Source organism: Psittacula echo, assembly GCF_963264785.1.
Source record: "Psittacula echo genome assembly, chromosome: 4".
NCBI lineage: Eukaryota > Metazoa > Chordata > Aves > Psittaciformes > Psittacidae > Psittacula > Psittacula echo.
Genome location: NC_137738.1, coordinates 105,381,815 through 105,405,865, shown reverse-complemented (window position 1 = coordinate 105,405,865; position 24,051 = coordinate 105,381,815). Strand labels below are relative to the sequence as shown.

General features: G+C 39.2%; 1 protein-coding gene across 1 annotated transcript in view; it reads left to right on the top strand.

Moving 5' to 3' along the window:
* Positions 1-14,010, top strand: part of PKHD1 (PKHD1 ciliary IPT domain containing fibrocystin/polyductin) — a gene marked incomplete at both ends in the record, with an annotated part of 251,755 nt that extends 237,745 nt beyond the window's left edge. Inside the window, 5 exons of the mRNA XM_080615087.1 lie at positions 597-684; positions 4,051-4,158; positions 8,036-8,191; positions 9,359-9,478; positions 13,664-14,010. Coding sequence (XP_080471213.1) covers positions 597-684; positions 4,051-4,158; positions 8,036-8,191; positions 9,359-9,478; positions 13,664-14,010 — 819 coding nt within the window. The remainder of the gene's footprint in view (positions 1-596; positions 685-4,050; positions 4,159-8,035; positions 8,192-9,358; positions 9,479-13,663) is intronic.
* Between the last annotated feature and the right edge of the window lie 10,041 nt (positions 14,011-24,051).

Here is a 24,051-nt window from a genome sequence, read left to right as displayed (position 1 = left end):
TGTGATGGGTTGTTGGACTAGATTTAGTCACCAGAGTAAGGTGAAATCTGCATAGCATGTCTTCATGCTATGGTTCTATTTTCTTTATATTTTCATGTCCTCTTTCCTGTTTTCCAACTATTTTCTATAATGGAATCATTCCCATTTTGCTGGACAGGCAAATGCATAGCCACAGAATAACTAGCCCCAGATACAATATTTTTCCAGTTGTGACTCAGAAGCCTGGTGTCAAATCCAAGCATGGACAGCTTCATGCATGCTATTACTGGGTGCAATGTTTCTTTACAATAAAAACAGCTCTATATATCCATTAGTCATGAGACTGATTTTACAACTGTGAGGCATAAGACTTTCAGTTTCTTTCTATTTCACTTCAGTTCCCTACACACAGGCATCTTGCTGTGTTGTAGGGTGAGGAATACGCTAGTTGGCCTCCAGCTCCTGTAGAAAGATAAGACCTTTCCACAAGCCAACTCTGCTGGATGTCATACGAAACTTAAATTTAGGCAATTGAATCTTCCTTTGACTTTCATACGCTTTCTCAGACATGTCTTGTGTTTTCTACTAGACCTTAATTCTTCTGTTTTTCCTTCCAGGGTCTAAAAGTTGACAAACTGGGACCTCCCTCAGAACCCTGGGTTGTATCAGCTCACCTCAAGGGCTTCTCCAAAGCTGTGCTAAGAGGTTTGGATGTGTTTTCTTATAGAAAGTTTTATGGCAAAGCAGATATGCAGAATGGTGGTGATATATTTAAGAGTTCTCTCTGGGAAATACTGGGTTTGAAAGCTAGTCTTCAGGCTGAAAAAAAGGTTGCAGTAGGAGTTTGGTGAACAGTCATAAATTAGAGAGAGAGCAGCTTATGCAAAGTATTTTCATGCTCTGGCAACTTAAAGGGAGTATATCCAGTAGTTTATCTTGAAAATACATGTCTTGGGTCAAAAAAGAAAAGAATGAAGAATTAGAAAACCTAATACATGATTTTCAGCTATGTTAACTGGGGCAATTTCCTTAGTGTCAATGACAACCTCTTTGTGCTAGCAAAGGATCTGGCCAAGTACAGACAAACAACTGCCTATTGTTTGTAATTAGCATACTTTAAAATGGAAATGTTTTTCACAAGGGATCTAAATATTTCCATTCTGGTCCTCATTTATCAAAAGACCTGAACTCTAACTCTAAGCATGTGAGTATTTCCCTTAAGGTTATTGAGGCTATGAACATGCTTAGGTACAGAACCTTGTTTAAGTTCAGTGCTGAACCAAAAAACCTGTGGATGATCATAAGCTTGTAAACTAGAAAATGGAAATTATATCAATTATATAATCTTAATTTTCATTGCTAAAAGGAAGGAAGGAATGAATGAAGGAAGGAAGGAAGGAAGGAAGGAAGGAAGGAAGGAAGGAAGGAAGGAGGGAGGGAGGGAGGGAAGGAAGGAAGGAAAGAAGGAGGAAGGGAGGGAGGGAAGGAAGGAAGAAAGGAAGGAAGGAAGGAAGGAAGGAAGGAAGGAAGGAAGGAAGGAAGGAAGGAAGGAAGGAAGGAAGGAAGGAAGGAAGGAAGGAAGGAAGGAAGGAAGGAAGGAAGGAAGGGAAAGAAAAGGAGAAGGACAAAAAGGAAGGGGGTGAGAAAGAAAAGTCACAGAAGAGAAATGCACTTCACGTTCTTTAAAAGATACATGCATCAAATTAATAGTCAATAAACTCCAGCAAGAAAGAACTATGCAGTACAGATGTTCTCTATGTAATAGTTTCTTGCAGTTTTTCCTTTGACAAACGTCCTTATTGCACTCGTCTTTTGAAGCACATGAAAGCAGCATTTAATCGAAATGGGTCCTGTCTAGCACACTAAGGCTGCTTCATCTGACAGCAGCCAAACTGCCTCATGGAAAGTAGTTTAGCTCCAAATTAGCTTGCTTCTATGTTAAATACCAGCTTGCCTGAGAGATCTTTTTGAAGGCTCCCATATATATCTATAATATTCTGAGCTTTAAAGCATATGTGACCGAAAGCTGAGATAGACTCTGTTGAGAAGTACAGTACAGTACTCCAGGCTTCATCATAGACTAGAAATGGCAATTATAAAGTATTCAAACACAGCTCACAAGACCCTCTGTAAAAGCAGTGTTACAGTGAGAATCAGAGCCAAGAAAACTCTTGGTAGTCTGGGCAGACTGTGTCATAAGGAGGATCATAAAAATAGTAGGTAAGTAGATGAGCCAGGATCAGGCTAGAGCAATTAAAGAAATCTAGATTGCCACATCTCCACCAAGTCTATTCACAAGATAAATTACAGCTTACTTACACATCACAGCTGGTCCTGGAGACTCACAATGAAGTTGGGGATTTGGTGTGCTAGAAGCTGAACAAAAATAGAACATATATATGTAGTCAAAACTAACTGGGATATTAGTAAACTCAATAGTATCCAATCATGGAGTTGGGAAGCTTTATTATTACTGTTGCCAAATCTTTAAAATGTGACAAGCTTTTGCCCAGGACCTTGTCTCTGGCCACAGTTCAGAAACCAACACAACAAGGAAGTAATCTCAGTAGGCAGTTTGCACTGCAGCATCTCTGTTTGGAGTCTGTAAGAGTTTAAGAGGTTTGGCCAGGGCACGTAGTTCTTCAATGCCAAAGAACTGACCCTGGCACGGTTTAGTATGTATCATATGGGTGTTGGTAGGAGAAATGGGATACAAGCAGAGAAAAATTGTCCTGCAGTATGCCTACCATCAAAATCCTTGTCCCCGCTTGCTGAGCACTTCTACGCATCTGTGATTGCAAAATGTCTCACAAAGATGTTTGCTACTACAACACCTTGCTCAATATACTGGACACAGGAATGGCAGAGTGGTAATGTTCTCCTCACATTCAGACATTATGTATTTTTACCTGTGCTGCTTAATTGCAATAAAATGTAAACCCACCTGCTTCATAAAGCATACAGTTATTACTTGTTGTGTTTGAGCAGGTGAAAGTCTGTGCTTGTGATCACAGCAGCAAGTCCAGCATCCTAAGGAAGTTTTGACTTTTCACCCCCACCTGAACCAACATTTTGAAATTTGTCAGTCTTCAGGATTTTACCTCTCTCACCCCAAGAGCCTGAATGAAGTCCAGACCTTGTCAGTGTTGCTCCAAGGCCAGGACTTGGCTGGTTCTCACAGATACACACACTAAAATGGAGATCCAATTGCAAAGAAAATAATAAATTAAAAACAACAACAACAAAAAATCCTACAAGGATAGCAACTATAACAGGCGTAAATGTTGGGTCACAATGCATTCCCTGATACCTTAGAGAAGGAGGTAAACTGATAGAGAAACTAGAGGTAAAGTAATAGAGAAACTAGCTCTCCCAAGTTTCATCTTAATCCTCCTCATGAGGCTTTCTCCTGCCAGGTTTCTATCTGAAAGTGTTTCCTGTACAATCACAGGGTAGCCACCAGACCTTTTTCATGGCCAAATCCCTTTCAAATTGTCTGACAAAGCTGTAGAAAAGTTCAAAACAATTTAACAGTAGGACAGGAAGGAATATGCCCAAATGATGAAGTGAAACACCTACAAATCATAAACTAGTTAAACCAGTCAGTTCTTTTCCCTTAGCTGCAGTGTCTGTCTCCTTGAGACCATCCCTTTAGGACAGAAAATACTCAGTCTCTCACTAATACCCTCCTAACCTTAGCAACTCAGTCACACAAGACATGAGTTAAATCAAAATGATGAGCATCTGGAACTTCCTAGTGCATCTGTGTAGCTCCTTTTACCTATGCTTGATTCGCTTAACATCCATATTCATTTTACAGTAAATGCCGTTTCACAATGAGCATGAAGATTCAGCAAGATTCAGAAGCCAAACTTCTCCAACTCATCACGGATTTGATGTCCAAGTACCTGTGAAGACCTGATCCTATGGAAAATTTCTGGGGTTAAACAAATATTTACAATTAGGAAAGACACTATATTTAGGTTTTCCAAAGTCCCCTTAAAGTCACAGGGATTCTCAGAGGGGCTCAGGTGGTACTTATCTGGATGTAAAATTTTTCTTGCTCTACAGGACTCACTGAAGTGGAGGTCATAGATGGATGTGCAAGCTTTTCCAGTCTGGCTGTCTCCAGCTCAGGAACAAACTGGAAACTGGTGTTCACTGTCACATCACCCCCAGGTAAGCGCCATTTTCTGCATGTTTTTAGGTTTGGTAACTAAACCCAAAACCTTACAGGTCATCTGAATGTATAAAAAGAGAGTTAGGCTTTGTTTGAATGAGTGGCACAATGCCAATCCTCTAAACACCCTGATTTCACTCACGCACCCAAGCTGTCATTACCTAGGCAGCAAGAGAGCTGAGTGGCTCCTGAGCTATTCATGCAAGATTCCTAAAATCAAGATGAGTTAGCACAGAGTAGTGTTAAAGAAAGGTGCCTCATTCTCTCTGGATTCCTTAGCTGTGTATACCATGTAGGAATCAGGTACTTAAGGTCTGCTAAGCCACCAGAGCAAACTTTTTCCTATCGAGTCCTTTTTTCCCTGTTTGTATTCAGAAATGCTCCATCTGTGCTCCAGTTATTTTCATAGTTCCTTTCACCAGCTGTTTATCTGCACCTGGTCATTTTTATGGGTGCAACAGATTACATGCATACACTCAGAGCACACCTTCAGGACTGGGCTCTGCTATGGGTATCCTGTCAGTTTACAGAGAAGACATTGGAACCTCCAGGATCATGCAGTTTGCATGAGTTCTGTGGGCAACCCCAGTAGTAGTGAAGAGGCAGGTATGCTTATAACCTCTTAGAAATACCAGCTGAGGGGGCACAGCACCTTGGGGATAAGGCACCATGTGAAGTCTGGCTTGCAAAAGCCTCCGGGCATCTGCCCAAGAGAAGCACCTGCACAACTGTTTGGGGGCCTGAATTTATCTACAAATCTGGCTCTGAAGCGACGTAGGTGTTCAATTATTGTTTTCTTGTTTCAGAATGACTACTGAGGCAAGTCAAAGGAGAAGCAGGTATTTGCTGTCTGGCATGTAGTCCAAAGACAAATTAAGATATAGCTATTGTTAAATGATGTTTAAAGTCACTATTCTGGTATTGCATACATGCATACATACATATATGGATATATGTATGGATATAGATGATATATATAGGTATACACATAGATGTAGACATAGGTATAAATAGATAGAGCTATAGATACAGATATAGATAGATATAGATTGAGATAGAGATGATATCTTCATATATATATAAATTGAGATCCACCAGGTGGAAAGAAGCTTAGGAAGGACAGATAGAAATATTTCCAAGTAAGGCAGCATGTGTGCCACTGCATAAAGCCCTGATAAGTACTCCTTTGCAGCATTGAACATAATTTTGTTTATGCGCTTCCAGAGACGATCTCAAAATGGAGTAGGTATAGCCTGACCATTTTTAATATGAAAACTGCAAGATAGCATGGCTTGTTTCAGCCAGGAAAAAAACAAGAGTACAAATACATCCGACTGATGAAGTGGCCAAGCTGAAACAGCTAATGAAAACATCTAAGCAAAAAATTTAAAAGGTTACTAACTTTTAGACTACATTTTTCTGAACAACCTATCTTAATAATAGGAAATACTGAGAACAGCTAAAACTGAGTTTGGATGGAAATCAATATATTTATGAATGTATGGATATTGTACAGAATGGTACACATAATAGCATGGGATAGGATTTATAACACAAGAAATCCCTTCCTATCACAGGATTAAATGAAGATCCAGGGAATTTTTGGTGAGAAACTTTTGCTCCTCTTAGTCAAAAGTGGATAATCGATATGAAGTGTTGCCAATGGCTTTTCAAAGAGAGAATGAGGGTGCAGGGAGTACTTGAAGGTAGGCCTTTAAAGGGGACACATATGTCTACTTTTAGAGTGTGTACTGACAAACACCTGTAGCTCCCATTGCCTTCACTTCAGTGAGAGTGACGGAAAGTCAGCGCCTCATGAGATCTGACTCTCTAGTGGGAAGTATAGCATAATGAAATGTGTTTTGAAAGCTATTTCAGGGAAGTCACAAAATTTTTCCTCTGAAAAAAGGTAAAATGGAGGTCCCTTTTCTGAAACATTTAGTCAGAGTATTGGAAAGAGATGTTTACACCTAGCAATATGGATGGCTAATGCATCTGTGCAGGTATCACCTGTGTAAAAAAGAGTATCGTACACTTTTGATATGCACTACAAAAGTACACCTTTTGATTGTTTGTAATTGGAACCATACTGGAGACAGTATAAAAGGTTTTATACTGCTAGACTCTTACCAAAGATACTTGCTTATTGTTTGAGATAAATAATAATTAAATAATCAGATAATAAATGTTTGGGATATGTCTTCATTACCAGGTTTCTTTGTGTACCCTGCCATAGTTTGCTATTTGAAGGCAGCTCAGAAGATCCAGTTGACATTGAAAGCAATAATCCCATGTTTTACTGGTAGTTATTAGGGGGAGTAAACTATTCATAGCACCGCTGCATAGTCTTGCATCTTGTTAGAGTAATATTCACACAACTGATATGGATCCCAATGGGCTCGATACATCCGCTTTCCATTTAAGCCAACAGCAGTCTACTCACAAAATATTAGAGTAGTGCAAAGCACCTTTAAGCACCTGTCTGTGTAGAATCTTTGATATCTGCGAGATTACTTCTCTCAGCTGAAGTTCGAATGTGTTTGTACCAGCAGGCAAATTTTTCCCAATTGGAACATGCCTCCCACATTGTCCTGATGAAGCTCTGCTTTGTTCAAGTGGACAACATTGACACAAATCTAATTAGTTTCAGATAAAAGTACTTACAGGTACTTACCCTAGTCACCAAGCCTCCATCTGACCTTGTTTCTGATTATTTTAATAAATTGACGAAAAAAAAAAGCTTTTAGATTTTTATTAAAAGTGGAACTGAAACAAGTAAAAGTTGTTTATTTTTAAATATTTTAAATTTTTTTAAATTTAAATTTAAATTTAAATTTTTAATTATTTAAAACTCATCCAGCAAAATTATTAGAATCGTGGGGTTAAGACCTGTAATGAGTCAGGTTTTAAGACAGGCAATGAGTTGTTGTGCTAATCCACGTCTTTCAAACTGGTTTATAGAGAGTGCCAGGGCCAGTTTTGTTAAACTCCTGTCCTTCCCAGGCACATCTCCATTAAAAATGTGTTTTGAAAGAGATTCAAGGAAAAACACTATCCATATTTCTCATTTAAAAAAGGGCAATATTATACATCTTCCAGTCCTTGATGCTCAGGTGCTGAGACCAAATGAACTCAGCAACAAAAACTGTGAGGGGTGGCTGGCTTAATTCTGACTTCATTTACAGAAAACTTTAGAATCTCTGGGTGAAGAGCAAGTTTGTGCTCATCAAGAGGCTAAATATTTGCCATAGTAACAGCAAGGACACTGACATCTTTTATTTATAATGCTCATTATTGACTTGGTGGAAAATATTAGTAACACCACTGGGAGTTTTCTGCATCATGGACTTAAGGTTAATGTTAATGAATGTTTCTAAGTCTCCCATACCTACATTGATAAGAATTGGGTACATCCTGTAAAAACTGTATGACTTACCACATTTCTTGTCACAACCAATTTTTCTGTCTTGTTATGCAGAATGTGCATGTTTTCTTTCTGGGCCTGATCTGTTTGGCCTCAGAAATAAATGTTTTGTGACTGTATCTTCTAGGTTTTGTAGTCAGCTATACAGATTCATGAAAGAAATATTGAGGATTGTTAAACACAAAGAGGCTGCCTCTGTTTCAGGAAGCACTGAAAGCTTGAAAGTTGCATTGGAGAAGTATTGTTACATATTTGGTTTGTCTTGGTGCTCAGTCCTAAATAAATGTTAGCTAATGTTGATGTGGAGATAGATGGGCTTATGGGTTGTTCCTGCATGAATTTTTAACAGCAGCATCACTGTTGAAAGTCTATAATCTGGTGCGTTAGCCATTAAACCAGTGGTCTTACCTTTGTAATAAACTCAATAAACTCTGACTGCTTTAAATTCTCAGGGGCTAAGTTTACTGTGCTGTCTCAGCCATTTACCATCTTCCCGGTCCCCATGGGAGTGAAGGCCAGCATGATCCTCGTTGTCATACTGAGTTCAGCAGCATCTGCATTCATCCTCACTATTGCATTCTGCTGGTTCAAGAAGAGCAAAGGCAACAGTAAGTTGGAAATACCTGCTAAAACTTATACTTGTAGACCCCCTATTTTATTTTAAAAATCCACAACAGTATTCAGACAATGGCATTCAGAGAAAGCTCTGAGAAGTACAGTAATTAGCAGAATAGTTTGTAGTTCACGGTTATACAGTTTTGTGCCTACAACAGATGCCTGAGTCCTGGCTGGAAAAAAATTCAGTGGTATGTGAAACCTGATGAAAATCTGATTTCCATAGTGCAGACAAGCAATTGCTATGATTTCAATGATCTATTCAACCACTGCATTTTCCTGATGAAGGATGACATAGCAAAATATAACTGTGGTTAGGTTATGCAGCCTTGGTGCTGACCAAGGACCAGGCACAGATGCAGTGAGAATGCCACAGACACTGCAGCACAGCCATGTTCACATGAGACTATCAAGCATCATGTGAGTCAAAATGGTAATGGGAGAGCTACGGCTTCTCTGGAGTTCTCACCCCAGCAAATCCTCAGTGCTACTAATTTACCTTAAGGTTGATTTCTTTTTAGCATTGATCTTAAACCAAACAAAGCTACCTCAAGAAGGCTTTCCCACTACGGAAGACAAAAAGCTATTTGTGTAAGAGAACAACTGAAGATAAAAGGATGTGACCATAACTTGGTGGCTTGATTGACAAACAGTCACCTGAAACTGCTAGATATGTTGAAAGTTACCAATAAATTTGCCTTTCAGATACAGTATCTGAAGTCAGGACCTAGCCAAATACACAGGTAACCCGCAGTGGAGGAGTAAATGCACATCTTGGTTAATAAGATATCTCCCACTTCTTTCAAGACCTTCTCATTAGTTTCTCCAAACTTTTGCTTTTAAGTACTTTTGCAAATCCAGGCTAAAGGGTCTTTCTCCTGAACTGCACCATAAGCACTAGCTGAAACAAGGTCTGAATTTTCAGCATTACTGAACATGGTGACAACATAAGGAAACGTTCTAACTGAAGAAAAGAGGTGGGACCCTGATGGCAAAACAGAAGGTGGTATGAACATAGAACAGCACTCACCACTTCTTTTGGGTAGAAAGAATACTTCTAGATTATCTTTTAATTCACCAACAATATATTGTTGCTTGAATTAATAATTGCTGCTGAGCAGAGGATGGATTGAGTCATGTGACTGTATATTTCATTACAGAAACAAGGATTGAACAGGCCAGGACCAAGGGACCCCATAAACAGGCACAGACTCATGCAGGTCACATCCAGACCTGCTGCAATCAAGGAGAAAATAAAACTGGTGTGCCTGTAGCAGCAGGTGAGACTGCAGTTTGACTGTAATCCAAATTCATGAACGTTGAGTTTACAAAGAACTGGTTTAGGTCTCTTACCAAATTATAGGTTTGTACAGGACCAATGGCACAGTTTTCAGAAGATCTGTCATTTTATTGCCTTCTCCTTCTCCTCCCTGGTATTTTTCTATTTGCCATTTTACCTCTTTTTTTATATATATTGTGTGAAATTCTAGCTCCATTGAAGGCAGTTGCACAATCCCCCTTAGTTTTAAAGAGTCAGTGATTTCACCTAGTGGCATTGGAGCAAGGCAGGGACCAACGTTCACAAAGTGTCCCCAAATACCTGGAGCAACAGTGTTCCTTCCTGCCCAGGTCTCCGAGTGCTGCAGCAATACCTGTGCAGTGCTCAAAAAACTCTGCACAAGTTTGCAGGCTGTGGAGGACTTCAGCAGGACTGCGATGGAGGTAGAACAAAACACTCAGGGCTCATTTGTACTATATCTGTTACCTCCACCACTCCCTGGACTGTCATGTCATCCTTTCTGAGCAGTGAGTCCATGCCAGCATCTCAAAGCAACTCCATTCCTACCCACCTTGCTCCCTGTCACCCTATACTCCCCAGGGTCCTGCCAGAAACTCCTCTCTTCAGTATACCTCCTCGAGACTTGTCTTTTCATCATGTGATGATCAAACATGACTTCTTCTGAGGTCACGGAAAAGCAGACAGCATCGGGGCTCTGTGACTGGCAGCAGAAAGCACTGGCTTCCATTTCTGCAAATGTGAAATGTTCTTATAGTAGTTGGGGTTTTTTGTCTCACCTGCCAGCAGCACAGATCTAAGGGCATTCAGATAACCCCACTGAACCACCCATTTACTCTGTTTTGGGAATTCCTTTTCCCTCCTCCTTCTCGAAACCTGTGGATTACATAAGAGGCAGGAAGAGGCAAGCTGGAGTTTTTATCTCCTTTTAATTAGCATCTATCACAAAAGCAGAAGGAGAGGGAGAATGAGAGAGGAAATTCTGCAGTTTATGTGTTTTGATATTTGCTGTACTTCTCCAAAACACAGCATTCAGCTGTGTGCCTTAGGATACATATCTGCTATAAATTCATTTTTTATCTAATTTGTCTGAGATCTAAGCTTCCTGTGGAGGTCTGAGATCAAAGGATCTGATTCTGTCTGATGTCGGCTCTGACACATAATGCGCGCTGACTTAGTTCTGTCTATAAACTCGCAGTGGGAGGCTGCCATTCTCCCTTGGCACCTTTACATAGTGAACTTTCATTTTGGCTGGGGAGGCTGACAGGTATAGCGTTGATTGGAGCCGTCATGTAAATAATTCATAGAAAGATTTTTTTTGTCAGAAAAGGCAATCCAGCCACTTAAAGTCTTCTAGGAATATTTGCAAGACAAAAAGATTCTCCCTATATGTTCAAATCTAAACAAGGGTAACAATATCTTAAGTGAATTTAATACATATGACTTGGAAAAGTCTAATGTTTGATTTATTCTTATTTAAAGTGCTGTTGGTTTTGGAGAGAGAGAGAGAGGAAATCAAAGCTGCAGTCTTTTTGTTTAGTTTATGCTTTATAGCAGTTCACCCCCAAAGAAATTCCACTTTTCTAATACAATTAAGTGTTTGGAGTTGTTATTATTAATCACCACAGCCAGACTTGCTAGAAGGATTTTCTGCTTGGTAGTGCTTATACAGTATGAAGTCCAACGGATGTAGGGGCCCTGGCTGTTGTCCCAGAACAAGTAGCTGGGGATAGAGTTGAGGAAGAAAGCTGCATGTGTAGATTTACAGTATTGCATGTGAGAAGGGGTCAAGATACTGCCTTGTCTGACCTTCCTGTAATAAAAAAAAACTCCTCAGCTATATACAATTATCTCCCTCTTGAATTAAATAACTTTTGATTAACTAACTCATGGTTAACAGAATGGCACCTGGAGGTGGAGGAACACACTGTTTCTTTTTCTTTCTGAAATTTATTCTGATGGTTCATCACCTTCACTATTTAAAAGTTGTATTCACTAACAGCTTAAGTTTCCTACCTTTAATCTCTAGTCGTTTCAGGTACTCTACCTGATTGATCTTATCCTGAACTCCTAGGCCACCACCACCAAGAAATCACTGTTGTATTTCTGAAGAGATTCACCTACTCTGCAAATAAGGTCCGCGGCCCTTGCTCCTATGTTGCTCAGAGCATCTCCTCCTTTTTCCTTTCTACAGGCTTGCCATTTTTTCTACCTTTTACAAAATTTCAACAGAATCAATTTTAATTTTAATTCCAAAAAATTCCACTGATGGAAACACTGCATAACTTCCATTTCAGTAGTAGTGTCTGGTACTGCCACATATCGCCACCTCTGAGAATTATTTCACATATATAATTACTGCCTCAGCTCTGTCTGCTAGCTGGCACTTAATCCAGTTAATTGTTTGCCTCAATGATATTGAGTAGCTTGTATTAAATTTTTTAAAAATCAGGATATTTTAGATTACTATGTCATATAAATCTTAAGGCAGTATTTCATCCTTTAAACTGCTTATATCCAGAAAACTTTTAGCCTCCTCCATTATTTCAAACTGGCTTGAAAAGACCTATTTTCACAGTTGAAAATGGCACCTTTGAAGATGAAGAGGGTATCAGTATATATCAAGAACTAACATGAAGCTTTGGTATAGGGGTCATGACCTGATTATCTTATTTATGTGTATAAAGAAGAAAATTGAACCTACTGATGTATGTAATTTGTACTTTAAAACAGCCAACTACCTAATGTTAAAGCAATATTAAGAAGGAAAACTATTACATGCAGAAACATGTGTGACCCCTGAAAATTTACTGACAGCTTTCCAGTGGATTTTCAAGAGGTACAATCCTGAAATTGAAAGCAGTGAGTGTACAAGTTGAAAAAAAGCTAACACTCCTTAACAGGAAAATTGAGTGCAAGCATGAAGCCATTGACATGCCTGTCAGGGTTCAAGGAGTTCAAGGAGCATCTGGATGATGCTCTTAGTCATATGATTTAATTTTAGGTATCTTTTGTGAGATGCAGGGAGTTGGACTCCATGATCCACTGGGATCCACTGAGTCCCTTCCAGTTTAAGGTATTCTATGATTCTATGAAAATTATTCCAGCAAATAGAGTTCCAGTTAAAGATTTCAGAAAAGGGAGAAGAGAATGACTCTAAGCAGACAGTCTCAGCAATTACGGGGTTGAATGTCACAGATTGCTAGGGGTCAAAATTCAAGGACAAACACAAAAAATCAGGAGTGGTAACAGCACATTTTCTGGGATCATTTGTGCTAAGGATCTGTGATATATGCCGTTGAATAGACTAGAAAAAATGATGTTCACAATGAGATACATGGACTAGGACTAGTTCTGGATTTGGAACCAGTATAAAAAGTTTGGGTCTGATCTGATTTCATTTTATTTTGAGGGGGAAGGGAGAGATTTGCAAGAATTTTACAAACGTATTCAGCATCCAGATGAAGTAGGCTGCCAATCTTGCACTGAAGTGATAGCTCACCCTGTCAACTCAGAAGCCATCTGCTGTTACACCACAAGTGTGGCTGATAACTGTTTGGTTTATTAAGATGTAAACATTTTTTGTTCCCACATGAAAAATGTATAGCATATATTTTGCCTTTTCTGCATTTTTTTCAACATCATTTTTTAAACAGCATTGCAAGTTACAGGCTCTGCCTTGAGTAGGATTTAAATGTTGGAAATTAAAAGTTCTACTTTATATTACAGCCTGATTCATAGAGGGTTGATGTATTTTATAGGTAGTATTTTTTTTACAGCTTAATATCAAAATTATTATCAGTTTTAGCAATACATAGCTTATTAACCAGATGTATTCTATATACTTTATTACTAAGCATTTTCTGACATATTTTTTGACCATTGGAATGTGCTCTAGGAACTGTTAGTGTATCAATAAGATTGTGTCAATAAGAACAAATCAGATGTTTTGGTTGCTCTATATTTATTTGTGGAAACAGCTGATGGTTGTTTGGTTTTACCAACTTATTTCTGTCAAACCAAAATTTGTGAACAGTTACAATTATTTGTCCAGCAATGACTGCTTTATCATTCATGTCTTTAACACACAGTAAAGACATAGAAGGAACATGAAAGTAACATCTTACAATTATTGTAAAGCAAATTTTAAACAAGCTTGCCTTCACAGATATGGAAGGAACTGGAGCAGTGGGACATGCCACAGGACAACTGAAGGAGCTGAACCTGCAGCCCTGTGAAGCCAAGCCAGTGAGAAAGATGAGCACTGTCCAGTGTAAGACAGTGGACAAGGATACCTTTTCTTCAGACAGGAAAAGTGACAGTTGCCAGCAGCTGTGTGGAGTAACATCTGGTGACTGTCTGGAAATTCCACAGACAACTGTCCTGGGATGCTCCAGCCAGAAGGATGTTCTCCAGACTTCAGCTGGTTACAACAAAAGGGAGGTGTCTGAAAGGATGCCCGAATGTCAGAATGATATTGGAGAACATGTTACTGTAGTAGCAGCGGAGGTGTAAGAGAAGTGGCGTGAGGTGGTGGGCCACTGACAAGGCAAGTTTTGCCTGGCTTGCAGTAAATATGAAGCTGAGTCTTTTGTCTCTGTAGTCACAATCAAACATACACATATTAGCATGGGGAGCCAGATGGCCACACGTACAAATGAACGGTTTACCTGGATCTGCAGCCAACTGGGAGACTCTGGCCATATCTATGATGTTTACCTTTCTTAGTTTCCGAAACAGTGTGTGTCTATCCAAACTGTCTGTTGAGAAGAGGCCTTTTGACACCTCTACAATGCTCTCCAAGAGTTTTCTGGGGAGTGCTAGCTGGTTATCTAGGTCAGCTTCAAAATTACATTCAAAAGCATCCAAGGATTAGCCTAAACAATTCAACAGTGCAGATGATCAGATTTCTGATACTTTTATATATTAGCACTACTGTAGTCTTAGTGTCTAAAGCAATGCTGATTGGTATGCATGCATATAAACAAATACATAGGAATTTTCCCATTTTTTCAGTCATGCCTTTAGTTTCAGTTGAAGAGCCTTATTATGTCCATAAATATTTTCCTTTTTCTGAGAAAAAAACTCAGAAACATCAACTTCCATTTCATTATGATTTAAGTGCCTTTCATTCCTCCCTAGTTAAATGTGTTGTTTGTTGGTTTTTTCTTTGTTTTTTAATTAAAGCATTTTGACGAGTTAAATCTTCACCATGGCATTCTTTTCTAGCACCCTTATATCACTGGTTTGTTATGAACACTACTTTTTTATGAATTATATTAATAATGCTGATGTTTTTGAGTTGCTCAGAGAATTCCTCTGTGCTCTGTTTTACTGAGCTGGAAGATGAGGAACTTTATTATGCCCTCAGTGTACCATAAAATTCTGGTTGCAAGGTGTCCTGGTGGCACAACATAAAATTTACACCCCTCTACATTAAAAATAGTTAAGCAGAAAAATGAGGTTTCTGGCCAGATCAGCAGTGGAAGAGAAGGTAAGAAACTTTGATTTTTATTCTTATTTATTATTTATTTTTTAAAGAAAGAAAACAAGAACGAAGAAACAACCATAAACCAGTTCACTTCAAGCTGAAGGAACTAAGGTGCAGATTCTGGTCAGTGAGCTATAGAGTTTTTTAGGCACAAAAATAGATTCATCAGCATTAGTTCCTGCACTATATTGCATTTCTAATCATCATATTCAGGTGAAATCAGACTGATTCCATGCTTAGATGGGCTTCTGGCTGATGGCAGAGGAGCTTTTCTGGCTTCAGATAGTTGAGGATAAGGGTCTTATATTATTAAGAAGTGCAAGAGATCAGCCTTCCTGACCTCTTCCATCATACGGAAAAACAATTTCTTACAGTATTTTCTGCGGAGGCCAAAATACTCTATTATGTCAATCATCCCTAAGGCTCATGATTCAGGGTCCAAATAAATAGATATACCTTTCAGACACATCCAGGTTTGGTTAAATGATTTGGAGACCCTTCCTTTCCTCCACAGCTGATATCCAAATTTAGATGCTTTCACATGGTAGAAGACCTTTTCCTTTCTGAATAAATACAATTCCTCCATCCCCTGATCTCCCCTTCAGTAGTTCTACTCCTAGTAAGTGAAACTATCACATCCAAGCCCAAGTCAAGACCCTTAGTCTTTGTATTGTTGAGTTCTCCTTAATCCCTGCACTACAATTAGGACAACAGTGGTTTCTAGCTATACATGGGTGTTTCATGGGTAAATTTGTACACTGAAATACTCCTTGACAGGAAGACATTACACATTCCAAAAGTCAGATTAAGGGCAGGTAGGGATGGAGTGGAAGGAGCAAGAGGAAGCCAGAGGAACTGGAGTTGTTTAGCCCGGTGAACAGGAGGCTCAGAAGAGACCCTATCACTCTGTACAACTACCTGAAAGGAGCTAAGGTGGTTGTTGGTCTCTTTTCCCAAGTAACAAGCAATAAGACAAGACGAAATGGCCACCAGTTGTGCCAAGAGAGTTTTAGATCAGATATTATGAAAAATTTCTTCACCAAATGGGTAGTCAAGCACTAGAACAAAGATTCCCAGGGAAGTGGTGGAGTCACCATCACTGAAGGTATTTAAAAAACTTGTAGAAGTGGCATTTTGGGACACGATTTAGGGTTGGGCTTGTTAACAATTTAGGGTTGGGCTGAGTTAACAATTGGACTCGATAATCTCAAAGATCTTTTGCAACTTAAACAATTCTATTCTAAGAACTCACATAGTGATGTGTGGGTTACCCATGAGGGATGGTGTACCTTGGTAGACTTGAGCAGCCTGAATTCTGGCTCAGCAGCAGAGCAGTCAGCTGAATAGAGTTCACTTTTTAATACTGTCAAAGTTTAGCTTCTGCAAGGACACATAAAAAGACAGCAGCAGGATTTCAGCTCAGTTTTTTTCAAGGAGCCTATAAGCGTGTTGTAGCATAGACTCATGCTCTAGCGCAGCCCACGCTCAGGGTAGCTCTTTGGGGGACATGAAGCCCTTTCAGCAAATTTACTTGGGCTTAGCAAAGTGCTAACTTCCCCACATGGAATATCAAGGAAGCTTTCAAAGTGCAGGCAAAACTAATGGAAAATCTCTGCATCTGCTTGTGTAGATCCATCCTCTGAGACCCAAAGTCTTTCTTGACAGTCATGTTAAATGTCAGAGAAATTTAACAAGTTTGGCAAAAATTTCATTGTCTGCTGGATTTGGGGTTTCCACATGCTAACTTTTTTCTGTGACCTGCCCTCCAATAGCTCTTGGGTTTCTTTATTGATATAAATGTGTCGCAGAAAGGATACCTTATTTTTAACCAACCTGTCCAGGCTTGTCTGAATTCCTGCACAACATATGGTCAGAATTATTCCTCTTTCTTTTTGTTTTTTTTCCCCCACCATTTTGTGGAAGTGGTATTTTTTTTCTCTAATGTCTGAAGTAGAGGAGTGCATTACAGACAAATTTGCCTAAGGCTTTGGGCCAGAGTTGATGAGACTTCAAGAAGATACAGGAACAGGCACATGGATAGAAAAAAAGAAAGCCTGTGAAAAATTAAAATGACAAGCCTGGTTAGGGAGCAGAGATAACTGGTGGTGTAGAAAAATTAATTACAGTCTGGGCTGAAGGAATTGTGTGCCTAAGACAAAATTAAAAAAAAAAAAAAAAAAAAAAAAGAAAAACCAAATAACAGCAATGAGATTATAAACCCTTTCATCATCTCTATATGGTATAACTCCCAATCCCTATTTATTATGACGTTTATTATGGCATTTATTTCTTTAAGATAAGAGGTATAAATGGCAAATAAAGGAGGCAAGTGTCCGGTCAGAAAGCTTTTCTCTGAGCTTCTGATTCTGCAACGAATAGCCTTATTGAGAGAGAAATTACACTCCAAAAAAATCTTCAGTGGACTAGGGACTGAGAGAAAACCCTCACTGGATAAGGAAAGCTGCTTGATGCAACACTCCAAAGGTGATTATGGTTACTTATTATACAGATTCATAGGGATTTCAGATTAGTTTTGGGTTTTTTTTCATCGTGCATTATGCATTTTGCATTATGCATTTTCTAGGACTTTCAATTATTCCAGCTTTGTACCTACTAAAATGTAGGAAGTGTTGGGTGATGATTTTTTGATCAACATTACTAAGGCGATTGTAAGAGTAAAAGCCAGATACACAACAGGATCATTCCAAGATTCCACGACACACCAGCTCATGGTGTCTGCACAGGAATTTCTATGGTACATATGGTGTGCTTTTGTGGTGTAGAGACAGGAGGCAGTGCTATTTGAAATACAAGGTTTCACATATGTGACGCCATAGGCTGCAGTGAGGAACAACCTGAGGTCAACTTAGGAAGCACCTTTGAGCCTTCACTAGCTCAGACCTCTGTGTGTCTGCAGGTCTGGAGATGCCAAGAAGCTACCAACAGTCTGCTACTCTCTCACCAAGGCATTTCAAAATTTTCAATTTCCAAAGAACAAAAGGGAGCAAAGGTAATCATTCCATTAGTGAGTTTTACAATAAGGAAAACAGAAAGAGAGAAAGTATTATTTTTTAAACTGGAAGTGTCATTTTAATGAGGATTGTTTCGGGATGTATTCATGCTCTCCTCTTTTCTCTCACATTCTGAACAAAAAAGAGGAGAAAAAGAGCAGGGAAGAAGGAAAGAAGAAAAAAACCCCAACAAATAGAACACTCCTCAAATGATTGAAAAATAAAACATTATACATTGTTCTTTGTCCTTAGCTTTATGCTCAAGGTGAACATTCTGGAACAACACAAAAACAATACTAGAAGACAATGTTAAAGAAAAATCTGACACTTATTTGAGCTTCTGTTCCTATCTCTTGGTCTCCAGCTCAGTGAATCATTTTCTCCTAAAACACTCCCAGCATAGTGTCAGCTTTGCCTCAGAAGTTTCAATTCAAAGCTTTTTGCTCTTAAATGAAAAATATTCCCTACTACTGATGAACCTGGTTCAATTTGCAGTTATGAACAAAGGCCATGGCAGAAGATTGCACATAAGCCAGCTAAACCTCTGAATAGCTTTCATGTTGTGTTAGACCAGACCCTCATACTGAAGGCCGTGATGCTGGATACTTTGGGAAGAATATAAGGAAAAGGCAAATATGAAATGATCCTTTCCTGGAATTTATTTTAAGAGAGACTTCTGGGAATGGTGATTGCTCCTAATGGCCATTGGATGGATGTGTCAATCCTGAACATTAATACTATGTTATACTGAATAATCTATATACTATGCGAAAATATAAGTTACTTCTGCTTTTACTTAAAGTTCTCTGTCTGATATTTTCCAGGTTTTTTTGCATGACAAATACAGAGTAATGCTTATTCACCTTGCTTTTACAGATGTCCCACATATTATTTATCACTTTTCAGGTTCTGTGGAGTCCTGTGGGATGCAGGGATCTGACTTAAAATTCAGCTGAACAGGTAAGCGATAATACCCTACAGGAAAAGAAGAGAAGGAGAATATATTCTCAGTCCTCCTGCAAAAGACCTTCCTGTCTTTGGATTTTTGCTCTTAAACCTTCTGCAAGTAGACGCTGACTGGGACAGTGACCTTTGGTCCTTGATTAGAAACCAAATTCAGGTGCAAAAAATGAGGGATGAAAAGGTTTAATGCTAAACCCAGCCACTTTAATTTCGGATCACTAACAAAAGAAGAACAGAAACAAGTGACATAGCCAGGAGAGTGGTGTGTAAAAGAATCTCTGCAGCAGCACCATGGAAGGTCGACTCAAGCCAGATCAGGCTGTTTGTCAGAGATAGGAGCTACATGCAAGCCGAGCACGGAGAATGCGTTGAAATGCTCTGCTGCTTAGGGTGTAGGTCATCGCATTCATTTTACAGCAGGTCATTTGTCCATACTCAGGGACAGGCTAGGCTTGGTTGGATTAATTTGTGCTTTCCCTCCTGACAAACCTCTCTGTTCTGATGTACATTAAAGATGAAGCTGATGCTCGACACGCCAAGTCTCACAGCCGTCAAAGGGAATGATGCTAAAAATATCCCACCCTTGCTCTCCCTCCCCCTCTCGACTGTCTCTCCATGTCTAGGTGCTGACAAAAGTTATTTGTCTTATTCCCTTCATTCAGTGAGTGACAGGAGACTGGTGTCAAGTGAGAAAATGAAATGTAAATTTTATTAAACACCTTCTCATCTCTGTGTATCAATCCAGATTCCAGCCTAACACAGCAAATCAAATCCTGTCTTCACCAGGCCTGAGGGCACACAAAGAATCATTTCTCCTTAATACCATTCCCTCCTAGTAAAATATTTTTCTGTTTAGTAAATGAAAATTTAAAATGCAAACCCTATTTTAATCCCAGAGAAAAGATGTGCTTTGCAGGGAGAAGGATGCTACATTTCATTCTGTTATGCCTCATGCTTTCTTCTTGTTTTCAGACACAGCAATGATTAGCTGAAGCATAAATTGTGACTCCCTTTTAAGACTTGCCCATCGGGACTTTTTATCTTCATGTCCACCACTGGGCTTAGTAGCTTACTAGTCCAATGACGATTCAGTGTCCACTTGTTTAATCTAAAATTGCATGGTAAATTATATGATGAGCTGAAGCCTGAAACATGATTCCCAAGCGAATGGCATCGGAAGTTCTTTGCTGTGGGTTCCAATGCCTCTCTTTCTGTAAGGATGTGAGTCTTGGTCCACTGTGAGAGGTTAAATTGTCAGAAAATGAAGCTTTTAAATCAAGAATTCTTGTTGCTGAGAACAATTATGGTTGATTTGACTTCACTAATCTTCACAGAGAGAGAATAAAATAATCTGTTTCTTTTGGTAAACATGTGAAGAAATTAATATCTCTTTATCCAGGCTGTGTAGAGGTCGAAATTAGGATGGAGATAAAACATATAAAAGATAAACCCTGAACACAAGACAGATTTTCCTTTACTCCTAAGAGGTGGTTCCGGAGAATATTTTTATCAGTCACTGGTTCACAAACTCTTCATCTTTATGTGTAATACTGCAAGCACTGGAACATTTCTCTCTGAGATGCTCAATGGAGGAGAAAAACCCAGACTGCCTACCTTTCATCTTCACTCATTACCCCCAATTATTAAATTTTAGGTATCTAGTCTAATCTAATTCTCCCTTGCTTGGAGTTAATACACACTCAGAAGTGTTCTATCCTTCGCTTTTCATATATAGCTGTCACAGGACAGGCTGAATCACCTTGTGGAAAAGCCTGTCTCTCTGCAGGTGTTACCTGAATAACTTAGATGAGACGACTGACTTCTAGCCTCATCAAGAAGGCATTTCAGCTTAATCTGGCTATGCACTTCCTACTTCCAGTGGTGTCTTTAACTGGCCAGTTCCCAACTCATCGTGAGTCTTTTTCTGAAAGAAAAAATACCATGGAATGTGCAAATACTGCAAAAGTAGAAGTTCTGTGGCAATTTTTCCTTCTGAAAGTAGTTCACTGCTCTATAATTACTCCTTTTAGCACTAATTCATCCAGTAACAGCTTAGCTTGGAGGTATGGGTACTGGGGTTGCCTGGTTTCCCCACCTGAGGCAGCCTGTAAAAGGTTACAAAGATTCAGGGCTTCGGCGTTTCATAGTGTTGGGAGTTAACTGCAAGGTCAGTCAAAGCTCCCATCTTGCAGGTCCCACAAGAATTGTCTTCACCGCTTCATTTCAATGAGGCCGAGAGTCTGTGCAGTCCCTGAAAACTCTGGGGGGAAAAAAAATAAAAAGAAGTAATAATTAAAAAAAAAATGCTTTCATAATTTTTCTTTTTTTTTTTTTTTTTAATTCAGGTTTTCCCTTTAAAAAGAAATCGTAGACTCCTGCCAGCCCCAATTACTGTTTTTCCTAACCCCTTCTGGAGGAAAAAACCATGCCATTGTCCATGAATCTGGGATAGAGGACACGAAGCAGGGAAGAGTTAAGCAACTCACTAAAGCTTACACTAGAAACAAGAGGAAAAGAAATCAGAAAAAACCACCCATTTCCCTTGGTTATCTGTCCTTGGATAAATTCACTACGCCATTTTTGTTATCTAAGCCTGTTTCAGAGAGGAAAATGGAGACAGGCAACACTGAAACAGTAATTCAGGGCAAGACTTTCAGCTTATGCATTGGGTTGGATATCAGCTGTCCTCAGTTCAAATCTGCATCCTGCCACGAATTCCCCTGTCTGACCTTAGGCCGCTCATTTAATGTCTCTGCCCCTCAGCTCCCCACGTGTAAAATGAGAATACTAATATAGCTTTTCTCCATACCTCAGTCCCCTTTGCCCACTCAGGCTTCAGGGTCCTCAGTACTGAGGCTGTTTCTAATTAATTATTTTCCAAGCGCAGTTCAATCCTAGCCATTGAAACCACCCTTGAAACAAAAAAGTAATAATAGTAATAATAGTAATAGTGATAGTGTTAGGAATATAGAGATAGAATTAGAATTAGAAATTAGAAATAGAAATAGATATAGAAATAGAAATAGAAGTACACTTAAAATGGTTTCACTTGCAAGGTGCTGAGTGTTAAAGAAAAAAAGGAAAAGTGCAGTCCATGCCGAAGAGCTGTCATGTCACACAAATTGTCAGCTTCTCTAATATCACCAATCCCTCCTCCGCCTCACCAACTTAAATTCTCCCATGCCTCAAGGTAGATGGCTGTTGGGACTTGGCGCTCTAGATACATCCACATCGGAGATCAGTCATTTCACACTGCCAGTGGGCTTCTTTACTATTCTAATACAGAACCAATTGCACACTATGACTAATAATGTTGGCTGTATGAAAGAATTATTTATATAGAAACTGAGAAAGGCCTCCTTGGATTTCTAGACAGGACAGTCATGATCTGGAGAGAGCAAAGCATAAAATAACTTCAGGGCCATTTCAGACTGCCGTAGTCTGCGGGAGACAAGCTGACAATTGGTGCTTGAATTTGAAGCTGCTGATGTATACTCTGTTGCAAACTGTTTTGCCTTGTACCCTAGAGTCCTCCATCCTCAGAAATAAAGAAGGGACATCTAGTGAATGACAGTCAACACAGGCTTATGGAAAATAGTTCCTGTCAAACTAAACTGATAGCTTTTTTTTTCTGATGAGATTACAAATTCAGTTAATAAAGATAGCAGTATTCAAGCAATAGGTATCTGTAAGGCATGTTGACTTGGTACATCAGGATACTTGGATTATAAAACTAGAAAAAAAAAAGCACAAAATTAATGTGGTGCACCTTAAGTGGATTAAAAACAGGCTGAAAGCCTCAAAATGCATTTATAGAGGTCACTGCTGAGCAGGACTGTTTCTAGTCTGGTCACAGAGGGATCAGGTTTTGTCCTGATGCCATTTTATCGGTGTTCTATCTATAAACACAAAGATCACCTAAAACTTGCTATTCAGCCAATTGGTTAATGAGATGGAGATTCAGTGGATGATTCAGAGGACAGATCCTTTATGTTGTGTGATCAGTGGATCAACCATATTCAGACAAACGAGGTACATTTTATTGCAACAACAGAAAAAATATACTTAAGGATATGGCTGTATTTACAAGGCAGAGTGTATATTCTGACAGCTGGTGACTGAAAACAGCTTGTCGTCATGATAGATAACAACTAAAGATGATTTTTGTCAGGATAAAGGCCTTTACAAAAGAGCTAATGCTATTTTGCTGCATAGACATAAAGCTTTTAAATAAGAAGAATTTGCTTTTATTCTAGTACTGTTACTGCTTCTGTTTTTGATCTCTACAGTTCAAGAAGCTGTTTATAATTTTGTAGAGGGATCACAAAGTAAACACAAACAGGGAAAGCATTTCGTCTAGCAAAAAAAGCTGGTATTTAAAGCCAGCTGAAAATTTAGAGAACAGCGTAAACTGGTCATCCAGTCTTTCTCTGTAGCCACTAATGGGTATGTGAAAAGACGGTCCACCTTGCATCTGCTACTTTTATCTTAGTCTTACAGTGGAATAAAACACCTCTGCAAGTGCTACTCTTATGACATGGTCAGAGTGCAAAAATACCTGTAGGTAAAACAGAATTTTGAAAACAGCATTTTTATTGCGTAGACAAAATACAAAAGCTGGGCAAATTTAGAGTGGAAATGCTGGGATGTTAAAAGTGGGGATATCAGCAAATAGTTTAGTGATTGTGGGAGATCTTTGCCACAGTTTTTGACTAGAAGACTAAATGCTTTTGTTTAAAAATGTCCTTCCCTCCTTTGGAAACACTCTCCAAAGGTCTCTGAACTCATCTTTGCACTCACCATTAACCTTGACAGAAGAGAACAATGTGATCCCTGAAGAGAGCCCAGGAAAGAAAGCAGGGTAGCAAGGACCACTTCTGATAGCACTTTCCAGTCCTTTTTATCTACGCAGAGATCTTCCAACCCTCTAATACTAAGAAGATTCCCATATAATCAAGTCCTTCCTGCCTGATTATGTCATCTTACAAAGCTCTGGTAAACAATCTTGGAAAGTTCTGAATGATTTATTAGGAAGCTAAGGCATGTTTTTCTTATGAATCTTAGGGCTTGCTCCTCACATTGTTCCTCTCA